This window comes from Elephas maximus, chromosome 24 (genome assembly GCF_024166365.1).
Source record: "Elephas maximus indicus isolate mEleMax1 chromosome 24, mEleMax1 primary haplotype, whole genome shotgun sequence".
In the NCBI taxonomy this organism is placed as follows: domain Eukaryota; kingdom Metazoa; phylum Chordata; class Mammalia; order Proboscidea; family Elephantidae; genus Elephas; species Elephas maximus.
In genome coordinates, this window is record NC_064842.1 from 39334333 (window position 1) to 39356362 (window position 22030).

Below are 22030 nucleotides of genomic sequence, written 5' to 3' on the forward strand. Positions count from 1 at the left end.
CCTCGTTGCCACTTCTAAGCCATTCTCCTTCCCTCCTCCCTAAACTCACCCACGTTTGAATCTCATGCCTACGGAATAAACCACTCACCATACTCATTGCCACTGTCATTTTCTGACCTTTAAGCCAACTCCCCACCCCTAGTTATTTCTTTAACACTTTATCTTCAGGGTCATAGTCACTTTTGCTAATACCCCTATGGTCATACTTCTTATTAGTTTTAACATCTACACATTTGAGTCTTCCAAAACCTGACTCCTTAGTTCCATGATCGATCTCCTTTTCTCTGATCATCTTTGCTTTGCCCTAACTCAGCCTTTCACCCCCATACCCATACACTAGAGTTTAGGGCTGAAATATGACCATTACTAATCTCTTTGGCTTCTCCTTTATCTCACTTTCAGATATTTCACTCTGACTGACTACCAACTTCTGTGTGTTCAGCTCAGTATCTTGACTCAAATGATAACTTAGCTCCCACTGGGAACTTCTACCCATTGATTAAGTGCTTGGCTGCTAACTGAGAGGTCAACAGTTCAAATCCACTTGCTGCTCTGTGGGAGAAAGATGTGTCAGTCTGCTTCAGTAAAGATACACAGCCTTGGAAACTGTATGCGGCAGTTCTACTCTGTCTTATAGGTCCCAGAGACAACAGGCTTGGTTTGTTTTGTTTTGTTTTCATTCTCCCTTACTCCTCTCATATCCTCATCTCCCTCTTTATCCGGTTTGCGTTCCATGTACAATCGCCATCAAATCGCTTACCCTCTTGCTTCACAGTACTCTCTTAGCTATACCCCACCATGTGCAGACTCTATACTTTATGAACATGCACATCTATGCCGACGAGGGTCATTTTAAGGCCATGATCACTAATCTCAAATGGACCACACTGGCCACCCAGCAATCATATGGCATTCCTTTAGTTCATTTTCTCTCCTGCTTTACTAAACATCTATTTTAAACTTCCTCTTTCCTCTCGTCTTTACCACCTTCTTTACTTGACCACAGTGAGTTTCCTATCATCACACTTAGTTAATGACTTTACTTCCTATTTCACCGAAGAAAAGGAGGTGATTGGAAGAGAACTCCTACAAATTCCTATTGCCATACCTTCCCTCATCCCTGCATCCATGCTTAAATGCCCCACCTTCTCCCCTGTTACTATGGAAGACTTACCCTTGATTTAGTTAAGGCCAGCTCCTTTTCTAATGTGCTCACCTGCTAACTGAAGGATTGGCCGTTCGAATCCACCTAGAGGCACCTAAGAAGAAAGACCTGGTGATCTACTTCCAAACAATCAGCCATTGAAAACCCTATGAGCATGGTTCTACTCTGGCACACATGGGGTCACCATGAGTCTGAATCAACTTGACACCAAGTGGTTTTTGTATCTTATCTCCTTCTATCTTTTATATCTTCTATCTTCTTCTGTCTTTACTCAATTCAATTTCTCTCCATCCATTTTCTCTTGATCCCCTCTAATCAGGTTATGCCCCCCACAACTCCACTGAAGCCACTCTCATTAAAGAGTCAATGATGTCCCTGTTGTTAAATCTAAAGATCAGTTCTCCACCTACAGCACCGAAATACATTCTTAACTTGGTTTGTAGGATAAGACACTTCCCTGGTTTTCCATGTATCTTTCTGGCCACTCCAACTTATTTCTCCTTTGCTAATTCCTTCATTTGTCCCTGATCTCTAAACAATGTCTTGTAGATTAGTCTTTGTGTACTTCTACTCTTCTTTCTACTGTCCTTCTCTAATTGATATCCAGTCTCATGGTTTTACATACCATCTACATGCAGATGGTTGATCCCGACATTATCTCTAGCCTGGACCTTTTCACTGAACCCCAGACTAATATATCTAACTGGCCTCTCAACATCTCTACCTAGATGTCTAAAAAACCAAAACCAAGCCCACTGCTGTTGAGTCAATTCCGACTCATAGCGACCCTACAGGACAGAGTAGAACTGCCCCATAGAGTTTCCAAGGAGCGCCTGGTGAATTCGAACTGCAGGCCTTTTGGTTAGCAGCCGTAGCACTTAGCCACTATGCCACCAGGGTTTCCAGATGTTTAATAGACATGTCAAATTAAACATGTCCCAAACCCCTCACCTCAACCTCAGATCTGCTTGTCCTGCAATCCTTGCCATGTTGGTTAGTGGTAATGCCATTATTCCAATTCCTCAGGTCAAAAATAATAGAATCATCTTTGACTCTTTTTTTTTTTTTTTTTTTTGCACCATACTTCCAATCTATCAGAAGGTCTTATAGCTCTATCTTTATAATGTGTACAGAATTTGAACACTTCTCACTACTTCTACTACTACCACACTAGTTAACCATCATCTTTTATGCAAGGTATTGCAGTGGTCTTCTAACTGTCCTTCTGGTTTCAACTCTTGCCCTTTTTGAATATATTATCAACATAGCAACCAGGGATATCCTACTAAAATATAAGTCAATCAAGTCACTCCCCTGCTCAAAATCCTCCAATGTCACCAGTCGCCCTCAGAGCAAAAGCCAAAGTCCTTTCTTTATCTTACAGGCCCTATGACCCAGCCCACCATTACCTTTCTGACTTCATCTCCTACACCCTTTCCTTGGCTCATCCTAATCTTGCCACAAAATTCTCTTTGCTGATTTTTGAACATACCAGGCATTCTCCCACCTCAGGATCTTTGCTGTGTGGTTCCTACTGCCTACGCGTTCCTCTCTCAGATGCCTGCACAGCTCGCTCCTTCACTTCCTTCATATCTCACCCAGAGAGGAAAAGCAGAATACTTTCTTCTCCTTTAGCTAGTGCATCAAACATTATCATCTATATCATGACTGTGATCTAGTCAGTAAATCCCTCGTTTTGGAAAATTGGTTGTCCAGGCGTTTTTTTGAGGACAGTGATACTACAGAAAGACTGTAGACCTTGGAAAGGAAAAGACATGATTTAAAAAAACAAACAAATGCAAACTGGGTTTTTACTCACCACCTCTGTTATTCCTCAGCTGTGTAACCTTAGGCAACTTTAACTGTTCTGTACTTCAGTTTACTCATGTGTAAAATGGGTAAAATACCAGGGCTTCCAACCAGTCCGGTCATGGCCAATGAAGCAAAACTGGAACAGACCCGAATTTTTTAAATTTGGGTGGTCTGGAACTTTAACCATAACAGGAAAAATTAAGGGTTGAAGCCCTGGAATGGAAGACTCTGAAGAGGCATAGTGAGGTCTTCCAAGAGCCTAAAGTGTGAGACTGAATTATTGCCAGGATTGAGGAGCACAATACACATTCAGAGCGCGCCGTCGGCCGCCATCTTTGAGTGGGACACTGCTAATTCTGACTCTGTGCCAAAATCTGATGGGCAAGAAATTGGTTGTTATGTAATACGTACAGTGTGCTTGTTTTCCAAGAGGGAGATTTAAGTTTCTAGCAGGGCTTCGTTATTGTTCCGGTTATAGTTCCAGTTCACCCAAATTTTAAAAATTCGGGTCTGTTCGACGTCACTCTCTCAGCCATGATGAACTGAAAAGAACCAGTTGGAAGCCCTGGATAATACCTATCTCGTAAGGCTAATGCGGAGTGAGATGAGAAATATCTGTATAGAACTTAATTAGGAGCTTGTGCATAGTAACCGTTACTGTTGAGTTGAGGCAGGCTGCTTCTCCCAACACATGCCTGCCTTTTTTCATTTGCCCTGCTTTTTATGATCGGGGGTCACAACTAAATTATATGGCTGGCCACAGTTTGCAAAGTTGTTGGAGGCCTGATTACTTTAGTGGGATCTTTGAGATTTGTGTCATATTGCTATATGAAAACTAAGTAGTTAAATTAGCTGCTTCCAACAATGTAGGGGAAGGGTTGAGTTATCAAAGAAAGTAAGCCTGCCCCTTTCCTTATAAGGGTAATTGGTTTCTGGGGAGAATAAAAGCCCTCAAAGGACAGAATTTCAAAAGTTGAAACACAATTAACATTTTTATGTGTTCCTGAGCCCTGAAATCAATATCCATTATGCCAAAACCAAACCAAATGATAATTCAGTAGTCAACGTTAATTGTCATAGGGTGGCGAAACAAGCTGTTACTTGAGCTCTCTCAGCAATCCCATAGATATTGCATGAAAAACAAAAATATTGCATAATTAAGGAGTATTGCTTACAACACGTACATGGGATACTCCATGTTTAGGAAATTGAAGTTGCATGTAAAGGAAAAACAAGAAAAGTAAGACAATGGGAGCAAAGGAAATGAGGATGAGAGTATTGCTCTTGTCTACTAGCAACCTCAGACCCTGTGAGATGAGATTATGCACCGGCCACAGATGATCTCAAAATGTCTATCACAGGGCTAAGGGGCATAAAATCTAACCTTGTCTTCATAAACAAGAAGAAATGCCATATAAACCAAAGCAGTTGTATTAAATGAAATTTCTCATGAAGCCAAATCCTTACAACACAAATTGACTTATCTTGAGGGTTGGTCCATGTTGTACTCAATCTTAAATTTTGGTTTCCTTAAGAATTACCTGCATAGTTTGTAAAGAAGGAACAGACCTAGGTTCTACCATTCAGAAAGGCTGGTGATACCTTGGAATATACATCTTTAACAAGCAGTCCTGGTAATTCCACCATGACACTTTGAGAAAGCTGCTATTATAAAATAAAATAATGGCAAAATAAGTATTTTAAGTACAAGCAACAGCTATTTGGGGCATAGTTCATTTGTTTAGTAAATGATGATTGGCTATTTCATGCAAATCCTTACTATCTTCCATAATTCAAATACCTTTGCATCTGGCAAGGCTACAGAGCAATGGATTAAATTGCATCATTTTCTCTACTCTGCCTCCAATAACTACATTCTTTGTAATAAAAAATGATACCTTACATTTGGGTAACACTTTAATATCTTCAAAGTAGTTTTCCATATACCCTTTCATTTGAGTCCCTTCACAAATCAGTCAGCAAGGAAAGGAAGATTTTATTATCCTTATTTTACAGATAAATTAGATGATCTGTCCAATGTTACACAGCTGGCAGAAAATGGAGAAAGAACTACAACCCAAATGAACTGACTCCAGTGTTTAGGAGGTTGAAACTACATCATCCCCTTCTCAGTACTTGGTTGTCTTTTTATTCATCCATCTATCCATTCACTCATTCTTCCGATGTATATTTAGTTTGCCTGTCAAATAGAAAACAAGTCACTCTTCTCAGCTACAAGAACCTCCTCATCCCCACAGCCCCTTCCCCTCCCCGTGGAATCTAAAAAAATAATATAGAAAAGATATTTCCTTATAATACTGATTTTCCTTACTGTGAAAGAGGTTTTTGTTTGTTTTTAAAGAATAATCAAGTATACTTTTTAGATGCCTTCTGAGTTTATTTGCCTTTGTTTGGGGATTCTATTGGTTTTTATTCCTGTAAATAATGCCTAACTCCTAGGTAATATTCTTTTGATTAAAAGGAGAACTTCTTAGGACTTAGATAGTTTGGGGTTTTGATGAAAAACAAGGTAGCAACTGGCATAAAAAGAAAAGTGAAGTCACCCAGGGTTCAAATACAGTAGGACTTACCCCTTGGATCTCTGATGACTCAACTGCAAGGATGAGGATATATTATTTAGTTTGCAGAGTTGTTATCAAAATTAAAAATAACACATGTGGAATATCTTATACAGTTCCTAGCATTTAGTTCTAAAGTAAGTAAAAATGAGATTTCGACTAACTTATTACAAATCTTTCCCTTGGAGATTTTCTCCATCTCTGAAAAGCTATTAGTAGCTATCGCTATGAGAAAGAAAAATATTTTTCTATATTTTTTGCTTTGGTTTGATTTTTGTGAGGAGACAGGAACATGTAGATCATTTCTTTATTCTTTTTCTGCCTCTTCAACAAACTGGAGGAGCCCTAGTGGCACACTGGGTCAGAGTTCAGCTGCTGACCAGAAGGTCGGCAGTTCAAATCCACCACCCACTTCTTGGAAACTCTATGGGGCAGTTCTACTCTGTCCTACAGGGTTGCTATGAGTCGGAATCGACTCGATGGGAATTTTTTTTTTTTTTTTTAGAAACTGGGTTGGGAAGAGAATTAATGGCCATTCCATGTTTTCTAATGGAACATCTCCAACTAAAGAAACAATTTCTAACAGCTTTTGTTATGAGACTAGATGATGGGAAGAATGAAAAAATGTTTTTATTTTTAAATGTCTCAAGGGCATGCTGGCTCTGGAAGATAATAGGTAAGGATTTGAAAATTCCCAAATGGACTTTCTGGGTCTTTGTCATTCAATGATTTTTCCACCCAGTCCTACTATACCCAAGAATTTAGACCTTTCTGTGGTGAGAACGGAAACCCTGGTGGCGTAGCAGTTAAGTGCTACGGCTGCTAACAAAAAGGTCGGCAGTTCACACCGACCATGTGCTCCTTGGAAACTTCATGGGGCAGTTCTACTGCTCTGTCCTATAGGATCGCTATGGGTCAGAATCAACTCAACGGCAGTGGTACGAGTTTTGGTGGTGAGAACATCAGCAGAAAAATGTCCCAACAGGAAGGAGGTATACCAGACTGCTGGTAGTCCAATAGATGCCTGCCAGCCAAAGTGACTGAGGAATGTGATCTGGGCAGTTGGGACAGCCAGGGGCAGCCATAGGGGTTCCAAAGGCTGATTTTCTAGAAGTAGATCGCTGGGCTTTCTTCCAACGCGCCTCTGGGTAAACTAGAACTGCCAACCTTTCAAATAGCAGCCTAGCAAACTAATCATTTGTACCAGTCAGGGACTCCTATTATAATCCCAACTCCTCATTAAACTATAAGTTTCTTGAGGGTAGGAATGATATCTTATTCGTCCTTCATTCCTAGTATCTCATACAAGATGAAACAAAAAATCATTTCAGAACGTGGTTGCTGAATGAAACCAAATACCTCATACACAAGAATGGCTCCCACCTCCAGAGTCATTTCTTAAGACAAACCTTTTTCTTTTTCCAAAAAACATATGTAAGATTGGATTTTTATGATTGTCTTTAACCACTGCATCAAATGAGTGTTTTATTGTATCTCATGACTTTACAGTAGGAAAGCTGAATGTTTTAACTGACTTTGTAAAGTAGTGGTCCTTTAGGAATCTGATTTCATGGAGAGATTTTTTTTTTAACATAATATGGCAATTATTTGCATGTAAATAAGTTTCTATACAATGTATTTGAAACAGTGTTTCCTTCTGAGATACAAAGCATCCTCCATACCATCTCATTACCCCTATTATTTTGCTCCATAAATTCATTTTTCATGGGCTAAACAATGCTTTTTTTTTTTTTTAGAAATATCATAATTATAAATTAAGAAGGTCCAAATTAATGAGATTTTCCTGTGGTTACACACATTAGATTTGCAAAGAGCCTCAACGCTACATGAAATCCATGTCTCAACTCCTTAGCTCTTCAACAGAATTGCTCAGTCACATCAAATCTTAAAATTTCTGACTTTGGCTTCCCAAATTGGTCCTAAAAGGATTAATAGTTTCTTTTTTTTTTTTTTTAATAAAAATAAAATGTTTTTAAAGGAAGAGAGAAATAGAAGAAGAGGAGACAATAGTACCCTCCAGGAGCCACAGTTTCCAACTGAATGATCTCACCCTCCCTCTGGTCTGCTAATCCTCATCCCCCTGCCTCCAAAGAGCACTCTTGATGGATACAACTATGTGTAACCACTCTAGTGACATTGGTTACAAACCACGCATCCATCGGTCATGGAATCATTCTCTCTTAGTTTGAATGAGTCTCTAGGGCATCAAGTCCTATATCCTCACTAGAGAAGAAGAGATAAGAAGGACCTGGAGGAGGGGGGAATGGAAACCAAACACCAAATTGCAGGATAGTGTGCCCAAGTTCAAATAAATATGCAAAACAATACTGTATTTTACTTAGAGACTATACCTAAGTAGTAGTAAGAAAATTATCACAAACCTGGGCAGCAGCAGAACTTTGTGGTCTGATGTAATTAGCAGCCCATTCTGTAAAGTAACTATTCCTGATTTAAAAAAAAAAAAAAATTGATGAGGGAGCAGGAGAGCAGTGGGATGTGGACCCCAAATTCTTGTAAGAAGACCAGACTTAGTGGTCTGACTAAGACTAGAAAGACCCCGGAGGTCATGGTCTCCAGACCTTCTGTTAGCCCAAGACAGGAACCATTCCCAAAGCCAACTCTTCAGACAGAGATTGGACTTGACTATGGGATAGAATATGATACTGGTGAAGACTGAGCTTCTTGGATCAAGTAAACACATGAGACTATGTTGACATCTCCTTTCTGAAGGGGAGATGAGAGAGCAGAGCGGGTCAGAAGCTGGCTGAATAGACACGAAAATATAGAATGGAGGGAAGGCGTATGCTGTCTCATTAGGGGGAGAGCAATTAGGAGTATATAGTAAGGTGTATATAAATTTTTGTATGAGAAACGGACTCGATTTGTAAACTTTCACTTAACACATGATAAATATTTAAAAAATAAATAAATAATTGAGCAATTTATCTGTTAAACCTTAATGTTAACTAGCCATCAATCTTGTGATAATTAACCAGATATTTAATCAGGCAACAGCCTTCACACAGCCTTTATAACCATCCTAATTACTTTTAAGAAATCCCTGGGTGGTGCAAATGGTTAAGCACTCGCTACTAACTGAAAGGTTGGCCGTTTGAACACACCAAGAGGCATCTCAGAAGATAGGCCTGGTAGTCTGTTTCTGAAAAGTCACTGCCTTGAAAAGGCTATGGAGCAATGTCCAGCGCATAGAATTGCCATGAGTTGGAATCAACTTGATGGCAACTGTTTTAGTAATTATTTTTAACTGGTTATCCATTCTTCCTTCCTTCCTTCCTTCCTTCCTTCCTTCCTTCCTTCCTTCCTTCCTTCCTTCCTTCCTTCCTTCCTTCCTTCCTTCCTTCCTTCCTTCCTTCCTTCCTTCCTTCCTTCCTTCCCTCCCTCCCTCCCTCCCTCCCTCCCTCCCTCCCTCCCTCCCTCCCTCCCTCCCTCCCTCCCTCCCTCCCTCCCTCCCTCCCTTCCTTTTTCCTTTGTCTTCTTGCTTTCTTAAAATTTAGCATCCTATAAAATGTCCCAGCCAAGACAAAATCTTTAAATTGGTCTTCTCATGAGTCTTGTCCATTTGGGAAGTTGAAAATAAATCACTGACACTTTGTTGTTCACAATCAATTCATCTGAGAAGGTTGCTTGTTGATACTGTAATAGTAATAGTTGTAATCATATAAAAAACACATGGGAATACTAATTAACAAATTCAAAATAATCGTTACCAATAAGGAAGGAGAATGAAGGAGGGGTGTGTGTGGGAGACATTAATTTAATCTGTAGTGACTTATAATACTCTGGAAGCAAAAAATGGCAAAATGTTAAAATTTGATAAAGCCGGATAGAGGATATAAGCATTTTCTTTCTATTATTCTTCATAACTTTAACTTTGTAAATGTAATATATATGATTGCAATTTATTAAAAGTATTCCAGAAAATAAGAAAATCATATTCTTCTTAACAGAAGCTAGCCTTTCTCCTCTGCCTGTTCTTCTTATTGCTTTTCTTCCTGTTTCTTTCTCATCTTTTCACCTCACCACCACAAATGTGCCCATAAAATTTAGGTCTTGAGAAACATATGAAATTTTTCTTCATTATGATAATTGGGAAGAATGGAAATTCCACAACACTTAATTGTACTCATGAGGAACCTGTACATGGACCAAGAGGCGGGATATCAGGTGGTTTAAAATCAAGAAAGGTGTATGTGAAGATTGTACCCTTTCACCATACTATTCGATCTGTATGCTGAGAGAATAATCTGAGAAGCTGAACCACATGAAGAAGATTGTGGCATCAGGATTGGTGGAAGACTCACTAACAACCTGTGATACACAGATGACACAACCTTGCTTGCTGAAAGTGGACTTAAAGCACTTACTGATGAAGATCAAAGACTACAGGCAACAGTATAGATTATAAATCAACATAAAGGAAACAAAAATCCTCAAAACTGGACCAATAAGCAACATCATGATAAATGGAGAAAATATTGAAGGTGTCAAGGATTTCATTTTTACTTGGATCCATAATCAACGCCCATGCAAGCAACAGTTAAGAAATCAAATGAATATTGCATTGGGCAAATCTGCTGCAAAAGGCCTCTTTAAAGTGTTGAAAAGCAAAGATGTCACTTTGAGGACTAAGGTATTCCTGACCCAAACCGTGATATTTTCAATTGCCTCATATACATATGAAAGCTGGACAATGAATAAAGAAGACTGAAGAAGAATTGACTCCTCTGAATTATGGTGTTGGTGAAGAATATTGACTCTACCGTGGACAGCCAAAAGAGCAAACAAATCTGTCTTGGAAGAAGTACAGCCAGAATGCTCCTTAGAAATGAGAATGGTGAGACTTCATCTCTACATACTGTGAACATGTTATAAGGAGGAACCAGTCCCTGGAGAAGGACATTATGCTTTTTAATGGAGAGAGTCAGTGAAAAAGAGGAAAACCCCCAATGCAATGGATTGACACAGTGACTACGATGATAGGCTCAAGCATAGCAATGATTATGAGGATGGCATAGGATCGGACAGGGTTTCGTTCTGTTGTACATAGAGTCCCTATGAGTCAGAAACAACAGCACCTAACAACAACAGTAACAATGATCAGTTAATAGTTCAATTAATGAAAAATGCATATCTTTACAGAAAAAGGACATCTTTATGGGATGGGTGACTTTCATAGGGTAGAAGATAGAGAAGAATCCTAGAGACACAGCATCCCATTTAGCAGTTGGCAAATACTTGTTAAATATCCCCCTGTGTAAGTAACTGAGATAGGAATTATGAGGGGGAAAGAGTTTCTATTCTCAAGGATTTTGCAATCTAGAAAGGGATAGGAGACAGGTACCCAAATTTTGTGATGTTTTCGGAGATTAAGAAGGATTGCCATCCTGGATTAGTCTCAAAACTGAATTATAGAAAATAAAAAAAATCAACACAATGGACATTGTAATTTCACCATCATGAATTTATTCAACAGATATACTTACACACATGTGAAATTACTTATACATAAACTTTGTTATTGTAAAAGACTAGAATTAAACTAAATACTCATCAATATGGATCTAGTTAAATAAATTAGGGTACATACATGTAGTGGAACACCATGCAATCAATAAAATACAACATTCTAGGTATCCTGAAATGAACAGAACCCCAAAATAAGTGAAATAAGACAATCAAGCAAACAACAACAAACCAAAGTACAGAATAAAATTATAGGATTCTACAATTTGTGTTGGAAATGAAAAATTTATATGCATATGTGGTTATGTGGAGCCTTAGTGGCACAATGGTCCATCTTCACAATCATTGCTGTGTTTGAGCCCAACGTTGCAGCCACAGTATTAATTCATCTCATTGAGGGTCTCCCTACTTACCAAGCGTGATGTCTTTCTCCAGTGATTGGTCCTTCCTGATGACATGTCCAAAGTAAGCGAGACAAATTCTTACCACTCTTGCCTCTGAGGAGCATTCTGGCTATACTTTTTCCAAGACTTATTTGTTCATTCTTCTGGCAGTTCATGATGTATTCAATATTCTTTGCTAACACCATAATATAAATGCATCAAACCTTTTTCAGTCTTCCTTCATCATTGTTGAATTTCCTCATGCCTATGAAAAAAATGCCTATGAGGCATTTGAAAATACCATGGCTTGGGTCAGGTGCACCTTAGTCATCAAAGTGATATCTTTGCTTTTTAACACTTTAAGATCTTTTGTAGATTTATCCAATGCAATAATAAATTATTTGATTTCTCAACTTCTGCTTCCATGGGCATTGACTGTTGATCTAGGAAGAATGAAATCCTTGACAACTTCAATTTCTTGGCCATTTATCATGATGTTTTCCTTGGTCTAGTCGGTAGGATTTTTGTTTTCTTTATGTATAGGTATAACCCATACTGAAAGCTGTAGTCTTTTACCTTCATCAGTAAGTCATCTTCATTTTCAGCAAGCAAGGTTGTGTCATCTGCATATCTCAGGTTGTTAATAAGTTTTCCATCATTCCTAATGCCACATACTTCTTCATATAGCCCAGCTTCTCAGATTATTTGTTCAGCATATAGTTTGAATAAGTAAGGTGAAAAAAATAGCCCTGCTGCACGCCATCTCCAGTTTTAAACCACACTGTATCCCCTTGTTCCATTCAAACAACTGCTTCTTGATCTATGTACAGTTTCTGCATGAGCACAATTAAGTGTTTTGGAATTCCCATTCTTCCCAGTGTTATCCATAACTTGTTATGATCCATACGGTCAAAGGAATTCATGTAGTTGATAAAACGCAGGTAAAAGATAAAATATCTTCTGGCATTCTCTGCTTTTGGCCAAGATCTAACTGACATCAGCAGTGATATCCTTTGTTCCACATCCTCTTCTGAATCCGACTTGAACTTTGGACAGTTCCCTGTTGCTGTTTGCTTGCAACCATTTTTTAATTATTTGCAGCAAAATTTTGCTAGCATATGACATTAATGATATTGTTGAATAATCTCCACATTCTGTGTGATCACCTTTCTTTGAAATGGGCACAAATATGAATCTCTTCCAGTTGGTTGGTGAGACAGCTGTCTTCCAAGTTTCTTGATATGGACAATTGAGCACTTACAGCGTTGCAGCTGTTTGTTGCAGCATCTCAATTGGTATTCCGTCAATACCTGGAGCTTTGTTTTTTGACAATGTCTGCAGCGCAGCTTGAACTTCTTCCTTCATTACCATCAGTTCTTGATTATATGCTACCTCCTGAAATGGTTGAACATTGACCAATTCTATTTGGTACAGTGACTGTGTATTCCTTCCATCTTCTTTTGATACTTTCTTTGTAGTTCTTTTTTTTCTTTTTTGCCAATAGAATCTTTCAGTATTGCAAGTGGAGGATTGAATTTTCTCTTCAGTTCTTTCAGCTTGAGAAATGCTGATCGTGTTCTTCCCTTTTGGTTTTCTAATTCCAGGTCTTTGCACATTTCATTATAATAATTTATCTTCCTGAGCCACCCTTTGAAATCTTCTGTTCAGCTCTTTCATTTCATCATTTCTTCTGTTCACCTTGGCTACTCTGCACTCAAGAGCAAAGTTTCAGACTGTCTTCTGACATCCATTTTGGTATTTTCTTTATTTCCTATCTTTTTAATGACCTTTTATTTTCTTGATGTTTGTTTCCTTTTATACCCTGGTGGCACAGTGGTTAAGAGCTCGGCTGCTAACCAAAAGGTCAGCAGTTCCAATCCACCAGCTGCTCCTTGGAAACCCAATGGAGCAGTTCTACTCTGTCCTGTAGGGTCGCTATGAGTCGGAATTGGCTTAATGGCAATGAGTTTTGTTTTTTTTTTTAATACTTATCGTATTTTATACCATGAACATGTATCACCTAATAATAAAATTACATAAAATACAAGTATATCAGAAATTATAGGGAAAAAGAACATTGGAGGAAAAGAATTGAAAGTAAAGACCGATACTCTTCCTTTTTCTCTTTCTATGGTGAAATGAATTCCTTTACGTGGCCTTTTGCCTTTATTCTTTGGAAAAACAGCCTGAGAAATTTTTCCCCTGAGGAAAAAAGTAACCCTGAGGAGTTACTTTTGCTCTAGTTTTCTACCCCAGAGGTTTTGTTATTTTTGTACAGGTTGATTGATATTTCCTGGGTAAGTTATAAAAATCTTGGTTTGATACTTTTTCTGGTCCTGGGCTGTAGCCTGCCCTGTGCTTGGTATGTACCTTGCAGGGATTGGTCAATAGACTATGCAAATTATCTGAGCTGTAGCCCTGCCGTGCCTACTATGCAAATTAAGTATCTGTGGCCTACTGAGAGGGGATTGGTCAGTTGACGTCCCTGGTGGGAGGGCCATGCCTTGAAATTTATGATGAGTTTGTGTATATATACAGCTAACCTCACAGAGGTTGGCAGACAGAAAGAAGCAAGAAGAGAAATATCAGGAAGAAATAGAAGGAAGTAAAGCAGAAAGAGGAAGCAGAGAGAAAGAGAGGAGGTAAGGAACCACCTAAAAGAGCCTTAACACTGGTCAAGGCATGTAACGCTGAAGACAGTGACAGGCCCGGAAGGGAGGCAGAGGCAGAGCCAGTGGCAACAGACGGCAGGGCCAAGAGGAGCCTATCCTGAGGGGGCTGGGAGGAGCCTGTCCTCAAGAGACCTGGAGGAGCTGAGAGAGCTGCTCTGCACAGAAGAAGGGAGACTCTGCCTACATGCTGCTTTATCCTGATCCTGAGCTGTAGCCTGTTGATCCTGATCCTGAGTTGTACCCTGTTCCTTAATAAATCACTTAACTGTAAGTATGGTCTGTGAGTTCTGTGTGTCCGTTGCAATGGATTATTGAACCCAGTAAAGAAGTAGAGAGTGCCATGAGAGGAATGGCTGGTGTCAGAATTAGTAAAGGCTAGATTTTTTTTTTTTTTTTTTTAGAGAGTAGAGGTATGTCTGACCTCCACCTCATAGAGATCAGACTTGGGTTGGCCTGGATTTGTACTATTTCCCTAAAGTTAGACAGGTTCTGACACTGATCGTACTATTACTCCTACCATTTTACCTCCCCCCCCCTTTTTTTTTTTTTTTGCTTGTAATAAATTTTTAGAATTTCTAAAGGAAGTAAAGAGACCAAAACCTCTGCATTTATAAAAGCAGTGGATGGAGCAGATATTTGGGAAGGTACAAGAGGAGCTGATAGAGTCAATTCAAAGTGTTGTGGCGAGTTCTGGCTGTGGTCATCATGTGAGATTGCCAAGGCTAAATATCCATTTGTCTTGAGGAATTACAGTTTTCCAACTACCTTCCCAACCAGAGTTTGAGCTCTTCAGGGGCAGTGACTAAGTTTGTGGATCTTCAGATCTCTCTGATCACTGGAAAATCTGGCTCATAGTGAGTGATCTATATGCACATTTGGTCTGAACTAAATGGCTGACTGAGGTGGGAACATGGGGGTCTTCAGTGAACGCAGTGCTATGAAGAGGAATAAAGTTGCTGTGCATTTCGCTTTCAAGGGTACAAATTACTGTACATTTTTGCCATTACTACTATCTGGGAAAAGAAACAAAGTATAAAACATTGATATTTAAATAAAAGTCATGACCACTGCTAAGTAGAGTTATAGTAGAACCTGCTTTACAAACTAAACAATAATCATTTATAGTCTGCAGAGCCATTATTTATATGCAAATGGATCTGCTTAAATGACTTTAAGTGCAGGAAGATTTTTTTCAGTAGGCTGAACACCCTTGTATTTGTTTATACTGTTTATTTGCTTTGGTAATCTTTTTTTTTTTCCTAGTGCAATGATAACTTAAGCCAAGTTAGCCTCTACATTATTAATTTTAGAATGTTGAATATCAAAATATGTGTGGGTTTATAATATTTATTTCCCCTTAAAGAAAACTGTGAAGGAAGAGTTTAGTGTATGGTAATATTCTGGTAAAATATTATAGATTTTCAACCTCCTGACTAACCAAGAGGTATATATTTATATTGCTGTTGTTGTTGTTGCTGTCGTTGTTCTGTACAACTTGCACATGAACAAAGAGGCAGTCATTAAAACAGAACAAGCAGATACTGTGTGGTTTAAAATCAGGACAGGTGCACATCAGGGTTCTATCCTTTCACCATACTTATTCAATCTGTATGCTTAGCAAATAATCAGAGAAGCTGGACTATATGAAGAATGAGGCATCAGGATTGGTGGGAGACTCATTAACAACTTGCATTATACAGATGACACAAACTTGCTTGCTGAAAGTGAAGAGGACTTGAAGCACTTACTGATGAAGATCAAAACTACGGCCATCAGTATGGCTTAAGTTTCAACATAAAGAAGACAAAAATCCTCACAGCTGGACCAGTAAGCAACATCATGGTAAACAGAGAAAAGACCGAAGTTGTAAAGAATGTCATTTTACTTGGATCCATAATCAATGCCCACAGAAGCAAAAGTCAAGAAATCAAATGAATATTGCATTGGGCAAATCTGCTGCAAAAGGCCTCTTTAAAGTGTTGAAAAGCAAAGATGTCACTTTGAGGACTAAGGTGCACCTGACCCAGGCCATGATATCTTTAGTCCCCTCATATGCAGAAAGCTGGACAATGAATAAGGAAGACCAAAGAATTGACACCTTTGAATTATGGTGTTAGCGAAGAATATTGAATATACCATGGGCTGCCATGAATATCAGAATGCTCCTTAGAAGTGAGGACACTTCATCTCACATACTTTGGACATATTATCAGGAGGAATCAGTCCCTAGAGAAGGACATCATGCTTGGTAAAGTAGAGAGTTAGTGAAAAAGAGAAAGACCCTTAACAAGATGGATTGACACAGTGGCTCCAACAATGGGCTCAAACATTGCAAAGATTGTGAGGATGGTGTAGGACTGGGTAGTGTTTTGTTCTGTTGTACATAGGGTCACTATGAGTCAGAGCCACTTAACAGCACCTCACCAACAACAACATATTAATCTCCAATAAATATCTCCAATCTAGTTATCACACAGGTCGAGCATTCTAAAATGTGTGACTTCCAATTATTAGAGGGACTGTCTTGTATAAAGCTCATGTTACACCATGTATTATTTTTCTTCCTACTGCCCTGAATTTCTGTTGCACTAAGTTAAGATGTGAGCATGAAAGAAAGTGTGCAGAAGGGTGGGTTGGTAGCAGGCTTTGGTGAGAACTTCATTTTTTCTCTTTGAAACCTGCTATGGGGCTTTCTCTTTTCCTATAGTGCAACTTTTGAAATCTTAAAATCAAAATATTGAAAGAAAAAAAACAGTGAAAATGAGTTATTATTATTTTAGCAAAGAGTAGATGACTGAATATTTGTTTCCATGGGCTATTACGTGAAAATGGCCATTTGGAATGAGAGAGTCACTGGCGTATCTTTTTTAATTATATGTCTGTCTCTCCACATACACCTGCAGACATTCATATGTGTAAGTGTATATTTATCTGCGAGTACATATGTAGAGAGAGAGGAAGAGAGAGAGAGAAACAAACGAAAGCATATGTCTACACAAAAATTTATACATGAATGTACATGGCAGCTCTATTTGTAATAACCAAAACTGGAAAAAACTCAAATATCCATCAACAATTGAGTAGATAAACATATTGTGGAACAGCCATACAATGAAATACTGTTTAGCAGTAAGGAACAATTGATTCACACAACATAGATGAATCTCAAAATAATTATGCTGAGGTAAAAAAAAAAAAAGTAAGACTATATATATGTGTGTGTGTGTGTATATATATGTTCCAAAACCAAACCCACTGCCATCGAGTCAATTCTGACTCATAGCGACCCTATAGGACAAAGTAGAACTGCCCCATAGAGTTTCCAAGGAGCGCCTGGCGGATTTGAACTGCTGACTTCTTGGTTAGCAGCCGTAGCACTTAACCACTACGCCATATATATATTGCCTGAGTCTAGTAAGAATGGGCTATTAAAGAGTACCAGGGAACTTTTTCAGTTAATAGATATATTCGTTACCTTTATTGTGGCAGTGGTTTCATGAGAATATAAATAATACTTGGAAAATTTTATACTTTAAATATGTAGAATTTATTATATGGCAATTATAGCTTAATCAAGCTGTAAAAAAGCAAATTATGCCCTGTTGAATATTACTTTTTTTTATTTTCCTCCTTTGCTCATATAAGAAGCGCTGGTGGCACAGTGGTTAAGCACATAGCTGCCAACCAAAAGGTCGGCAGTTCAAACCCACCAGCTGCTCCGCAGGAGAAAGATGTGACAGTCTGCTTCTGCAAAGATTATAGCCTTGCAAAGCTAGAGAAGGAAGCCTCCTAGACACATCCAAACACCTTGAGGGACCGAGTTACTGGTGCTGAGGGCTGGGGACCATGGTCTCAGGAGACATCATAGATCGTAAAGAAAATGTTCTACATCCAACTTTGGTGAGTAGCATCTGGGGTCTTAAAAGCTTGTGAGCAGCCATCTAAAATACATCTGTTGGTTCCATCATGTTCAGAGCAAAGGAGAATGAAGAAAACCAAAGACGCAGGGAAATTATTAATCCAAAGGACTAATGGACCACATAAACCACAGCCTCCACCAGCCTGGGCCCAGAAGAACTAGGTGGTGCCCAGCTACAACCACAGACCACTCTGACAGGGATCACAATAGAGAGTTCCAGACAGACTGGAAAAAAAATGTAGAACAAAATTCAAATTCACAAAAAAAGATCAGACTTACTGATCTGACAGAGACTGGAGGAATCCCAAGACTATGACCCTCAGACACCCTGTTAACTCAGAACTGAATCCACTCCGAAGTCCACCTTTCAACCAAAGATTAGACAAGCCTATAAAACAAACAATACACGTGAGGAACGTGCTTCTTAGCTCAATCAAGTATAGGAGGCCAAATGGGCAACACCTGCCCAAAAGCAAAAATGAAAAGACAGGAAAGCTGGATGAATGGACACAGAGAACTTGGGGTGGAAAGGGAAAGGGGGAGGGTGCTGACACATTGCAGGATTGCAGCCAATCTCACAAAACAATTTGCGTATAAACTTTTGAATGAGAAACTAATTTGCACAATAAGCTTTCACCCAAAACACACACAAAGATTACAGCCGTGGAAGCTCTATGGGGGAGTTCCACTCCTTCAGGGTCACTATGATTCGGAACCAACACAACAGCAGTGGGTTTTTTGGTTTGTTCATAAGTAATGCAATGTTGCTAACCCAAGGTTGCGTATTCCTGACCCAACATTTCAAAATTGGTTATATTTAAAGTGGTTAAATAATATTTTATCATTAAAAGTTATTTTAGAAAGTGTGGCAAATACGCAAATGTATTAAAAGTATATTTCTTACAACTCAGAAATAATGGCCGCTATTTTTTGTTTTCAGCTTCTTTCATGCATGTATAAATACATTTATTTTTTAATTGGGATTATATTGCATATAGTGTTTTGTATCTTTCTTTTTTATTTAACATTACAATATGAGGGTTTTAAAAAGTATTTTGTTGCATTTTTGGTGAAAGTTTACACAGTAAATTTGGTTCTCATTTAACAATTTCTATACATATTGCTCAGTGACATTAGTTACGTTTTTCACAATACATCAGCACTCCATTTCTGTACTGGTTGCTCTGTTTCCCTTAACGTAACTTCCCTGTCTCCCCTTACCTTCTCATGTTTGGTCTAGGGAAAATGTTTACCATTCGGTTTTATCCTGATGGTTATTTAGAGGAGCATAGTACTTACAGGTGATATTATTATTTCATGGGCCTATCTGTCACCTGGCTGAAAGGTGATCTCTGGCAGTGGTTTTAAATTCCAAGTTTAAAGGATATCCCAGGGCGATAATCTCAGGAGTTCATCCAGTCTCTACTGGTCCAGTAAGTCTGACCTTTTTTCTTTTTTTTAGGAATTTGAGTTTTGTTCTACATTTTTCTCCCATTCTATTTGGGACCATTTACTGAGTCCCTGGTCACTGGTGTTTCATGATGTGTGTGCTTTCACATCAGCTTTAATGTTGGCACCATTTTGAGTCCCAGTGGTTTCACATCAGTTGTATTTGCCCAGTGTATGGACAAGAGATAAATGTTGCTAACAAGAGTTACAGAGAGTGCAATTTAGCTCCAGTCCTTGCTTAGGCACTCACATTTTATGATCTAGAATTTCTGAGATCCATTCTAGTTGAAGATACTTATTTCTTGTACTGATACATTTTTCAGCATTTTAAAGCCCATAGTACTTTTTTTTTCTTTTCGTTGTCGAGAGCAGAGCATACACCAATTCAGCAGTTTCTACATGTACAATTTAGTGATATCGATTATATTCTTCAGGTTGTCCAACCATTCTCACCCTTCTTTTCTGAGTTGTTCCTCCCTCATTAACATAAACTCACTGCCCACTAAGTTTCCTATCCTTTTGAGTTGCTGTTGTCAATTTGATCCCTTATAGATGGTACTTCTTGATCAACACAACCATGTCACAACTTCCTGTAACATTATTTAAAACTCAAAACAAAATTTCAAAACAAATTGAGGAAATATTGTGAGTAAAACCAAATTAAATGCATTGTAATATTTAGAATGCTTTTTAGTCATACCTCTACCACTGTGGAAATTTTGGTACTCTGGTGGTATAGTGGCTAAGTGCAACAGCTGTTAACCAAGAGGTGGGCAGTCTGAATCCATCAGGAGCTCCTTGGAAACTCTATGGGGCAGTTCTAGTCTGTCCTGTAGGATCACTCTGAGTTGGAATCGACTTGACAGCAGTGGGTTTGTTTATTTGGTTTTTAGGTAGAGAAGGAGGGGATTATGAAGGGGCCTGAAATTCTGACATGAGCAAGGAGGGGTAGTTTCCATCTCACCCCCATTTAAGCCCTTTCATCCTGGGAATAGCCAATGACAAATATAAATATTCTGATCTCAGTCACAGCAGGTTTTGTCATCCCTCAGGTTTAGGCATATTGCCATGGGAAATGCCAGACAGCCTTGGGTCTCTTGATAGGGTAAGGCCAGGGTCTTGCTACTCAGGGCATGGGGTTGGGATGGTAGAGTAAGCTCAGGATTTGCCTCCTCTCTTATGAACCGACTATCTTTGATTTTGTTTACAGTCCTTTCCTCCTTCTCCTTTAGAGCATCGTGTGCACTGGGCGGCGGCAGTGGCACCCGGACCCCTTCCTGATCCACTGCATCCAGTCATGTGAGGTAAGCTGACCTCCCCACCACCCCAAACCCAGACTAGAGAGCCCTGGTCTGCTCAACTCACAGGGACCTGAGTCTGTCTAAATCTACATTCTGCTCTCCCCTGCAACCTCACTCCTCCACTTTTAGTTTAATCTTGTTTAAATTTAGCTTTGCAACCCCACTTTTACAGAAATTCGTGTTTCTGACCTTTTAAAGTAAAAGCTCCAGGGTTCCATTTGAAATGACTTAATAAAAATAAGTTAAAAAGCAAGCTTGGGTTATTTATGGTTTTGGGATCCTGTAAGTGGGCCCTGCTAGACCTTAGTTAGATCAAGGTTTTGCAGACTGATGGCCCACAGACAGGCTTTTTTGGCCAGCTCAGTGTCTAAAAACAACCTTGTTTTGGTTGCCAATGTTTAAAAATTGGGACTTTCACCTAAAATTCATATGTGTATAGATAATATTCTCTTCCCCCCCCCACACACATATACACACACAATAAATGAATAAATATAAAATTCTGAGCAGACTTTGCTCTTGAAAACTAAGAATATCTGGCAATCATGGCAACAATTAGCAGCTACAGCTGAGTAGCAGCTACAGCTTCAGAGGGACAGCTGCTCTCCACCTCATCACTGTCCTCACCTCTTCCTATGGCTTCTTACCTGGTGGGTTTCCCTCATTTACATTAAGCACCTGGGTCCTGAAGGTATCCTGTGTTTGCCACTGCTGAGGCTGACCTGAGTCCACTGGTTGACTAATCCAAATGAGACTTTACTACCTCAAGAAATCTGTCTACTTCTTCACACAGTGGATTCCTCTACCAGTGGTGGATCTGGGGTGCTCTGAATCCATTAGCTAGGTTAACTGGAGTTATTACAAGGAACAGTCAAGAATGAGGCAGAGACTTGCTGAGGAATGATAACCCTGGAATCCTGACATGAACAAGGATGGATAGTTTCCACCCACCCTGACATAAGCCCTTTCATCCAGAGAATAACTGATGACAAATATAAATATTCCAATCTCAGTCACAATAGGTTTTGTCATCCAAATCTCTCACTGGAAATAATTAAGCCACTTTGTAGCGATGCTTGGGTAATTCTGGCTCCTCTTTTGTGCTACAGAGAGAGCCTTTAACTGCCATTGATTTCCAGCACCCTCCCTTTTCGCCACCACACGCCCAACCCACATGCATGTTAATCCCTCTATTCTTCTGTATGTCTGTGCTTCTCTTGATCTAATTCTGGGAAACCAGGATGC

At 39.1% G+C, this 22030-nt stretch overlaps 1 protein-coding gene across 1 annotated transcript in view; it reads left to right on the forward strand.

The window, feature by feature from the left end:
* Positions 1-22030, forward strand: part of PAPPA2 (pappalysin 2) — a 342051-nt gene that overhangs the window by 280573 nt on the left and 39448 nt on the right. Inside the window, exon 21 of the mRNA XM_049868523.1 lies at positions 20717-20788. Coding sequence (XP_049724480.1) covers positions 20717-20788 — 72 coding nt within the window. The remainder of the gene's footprint in view (positions 1-20716; positions 20789-22030) is intronic.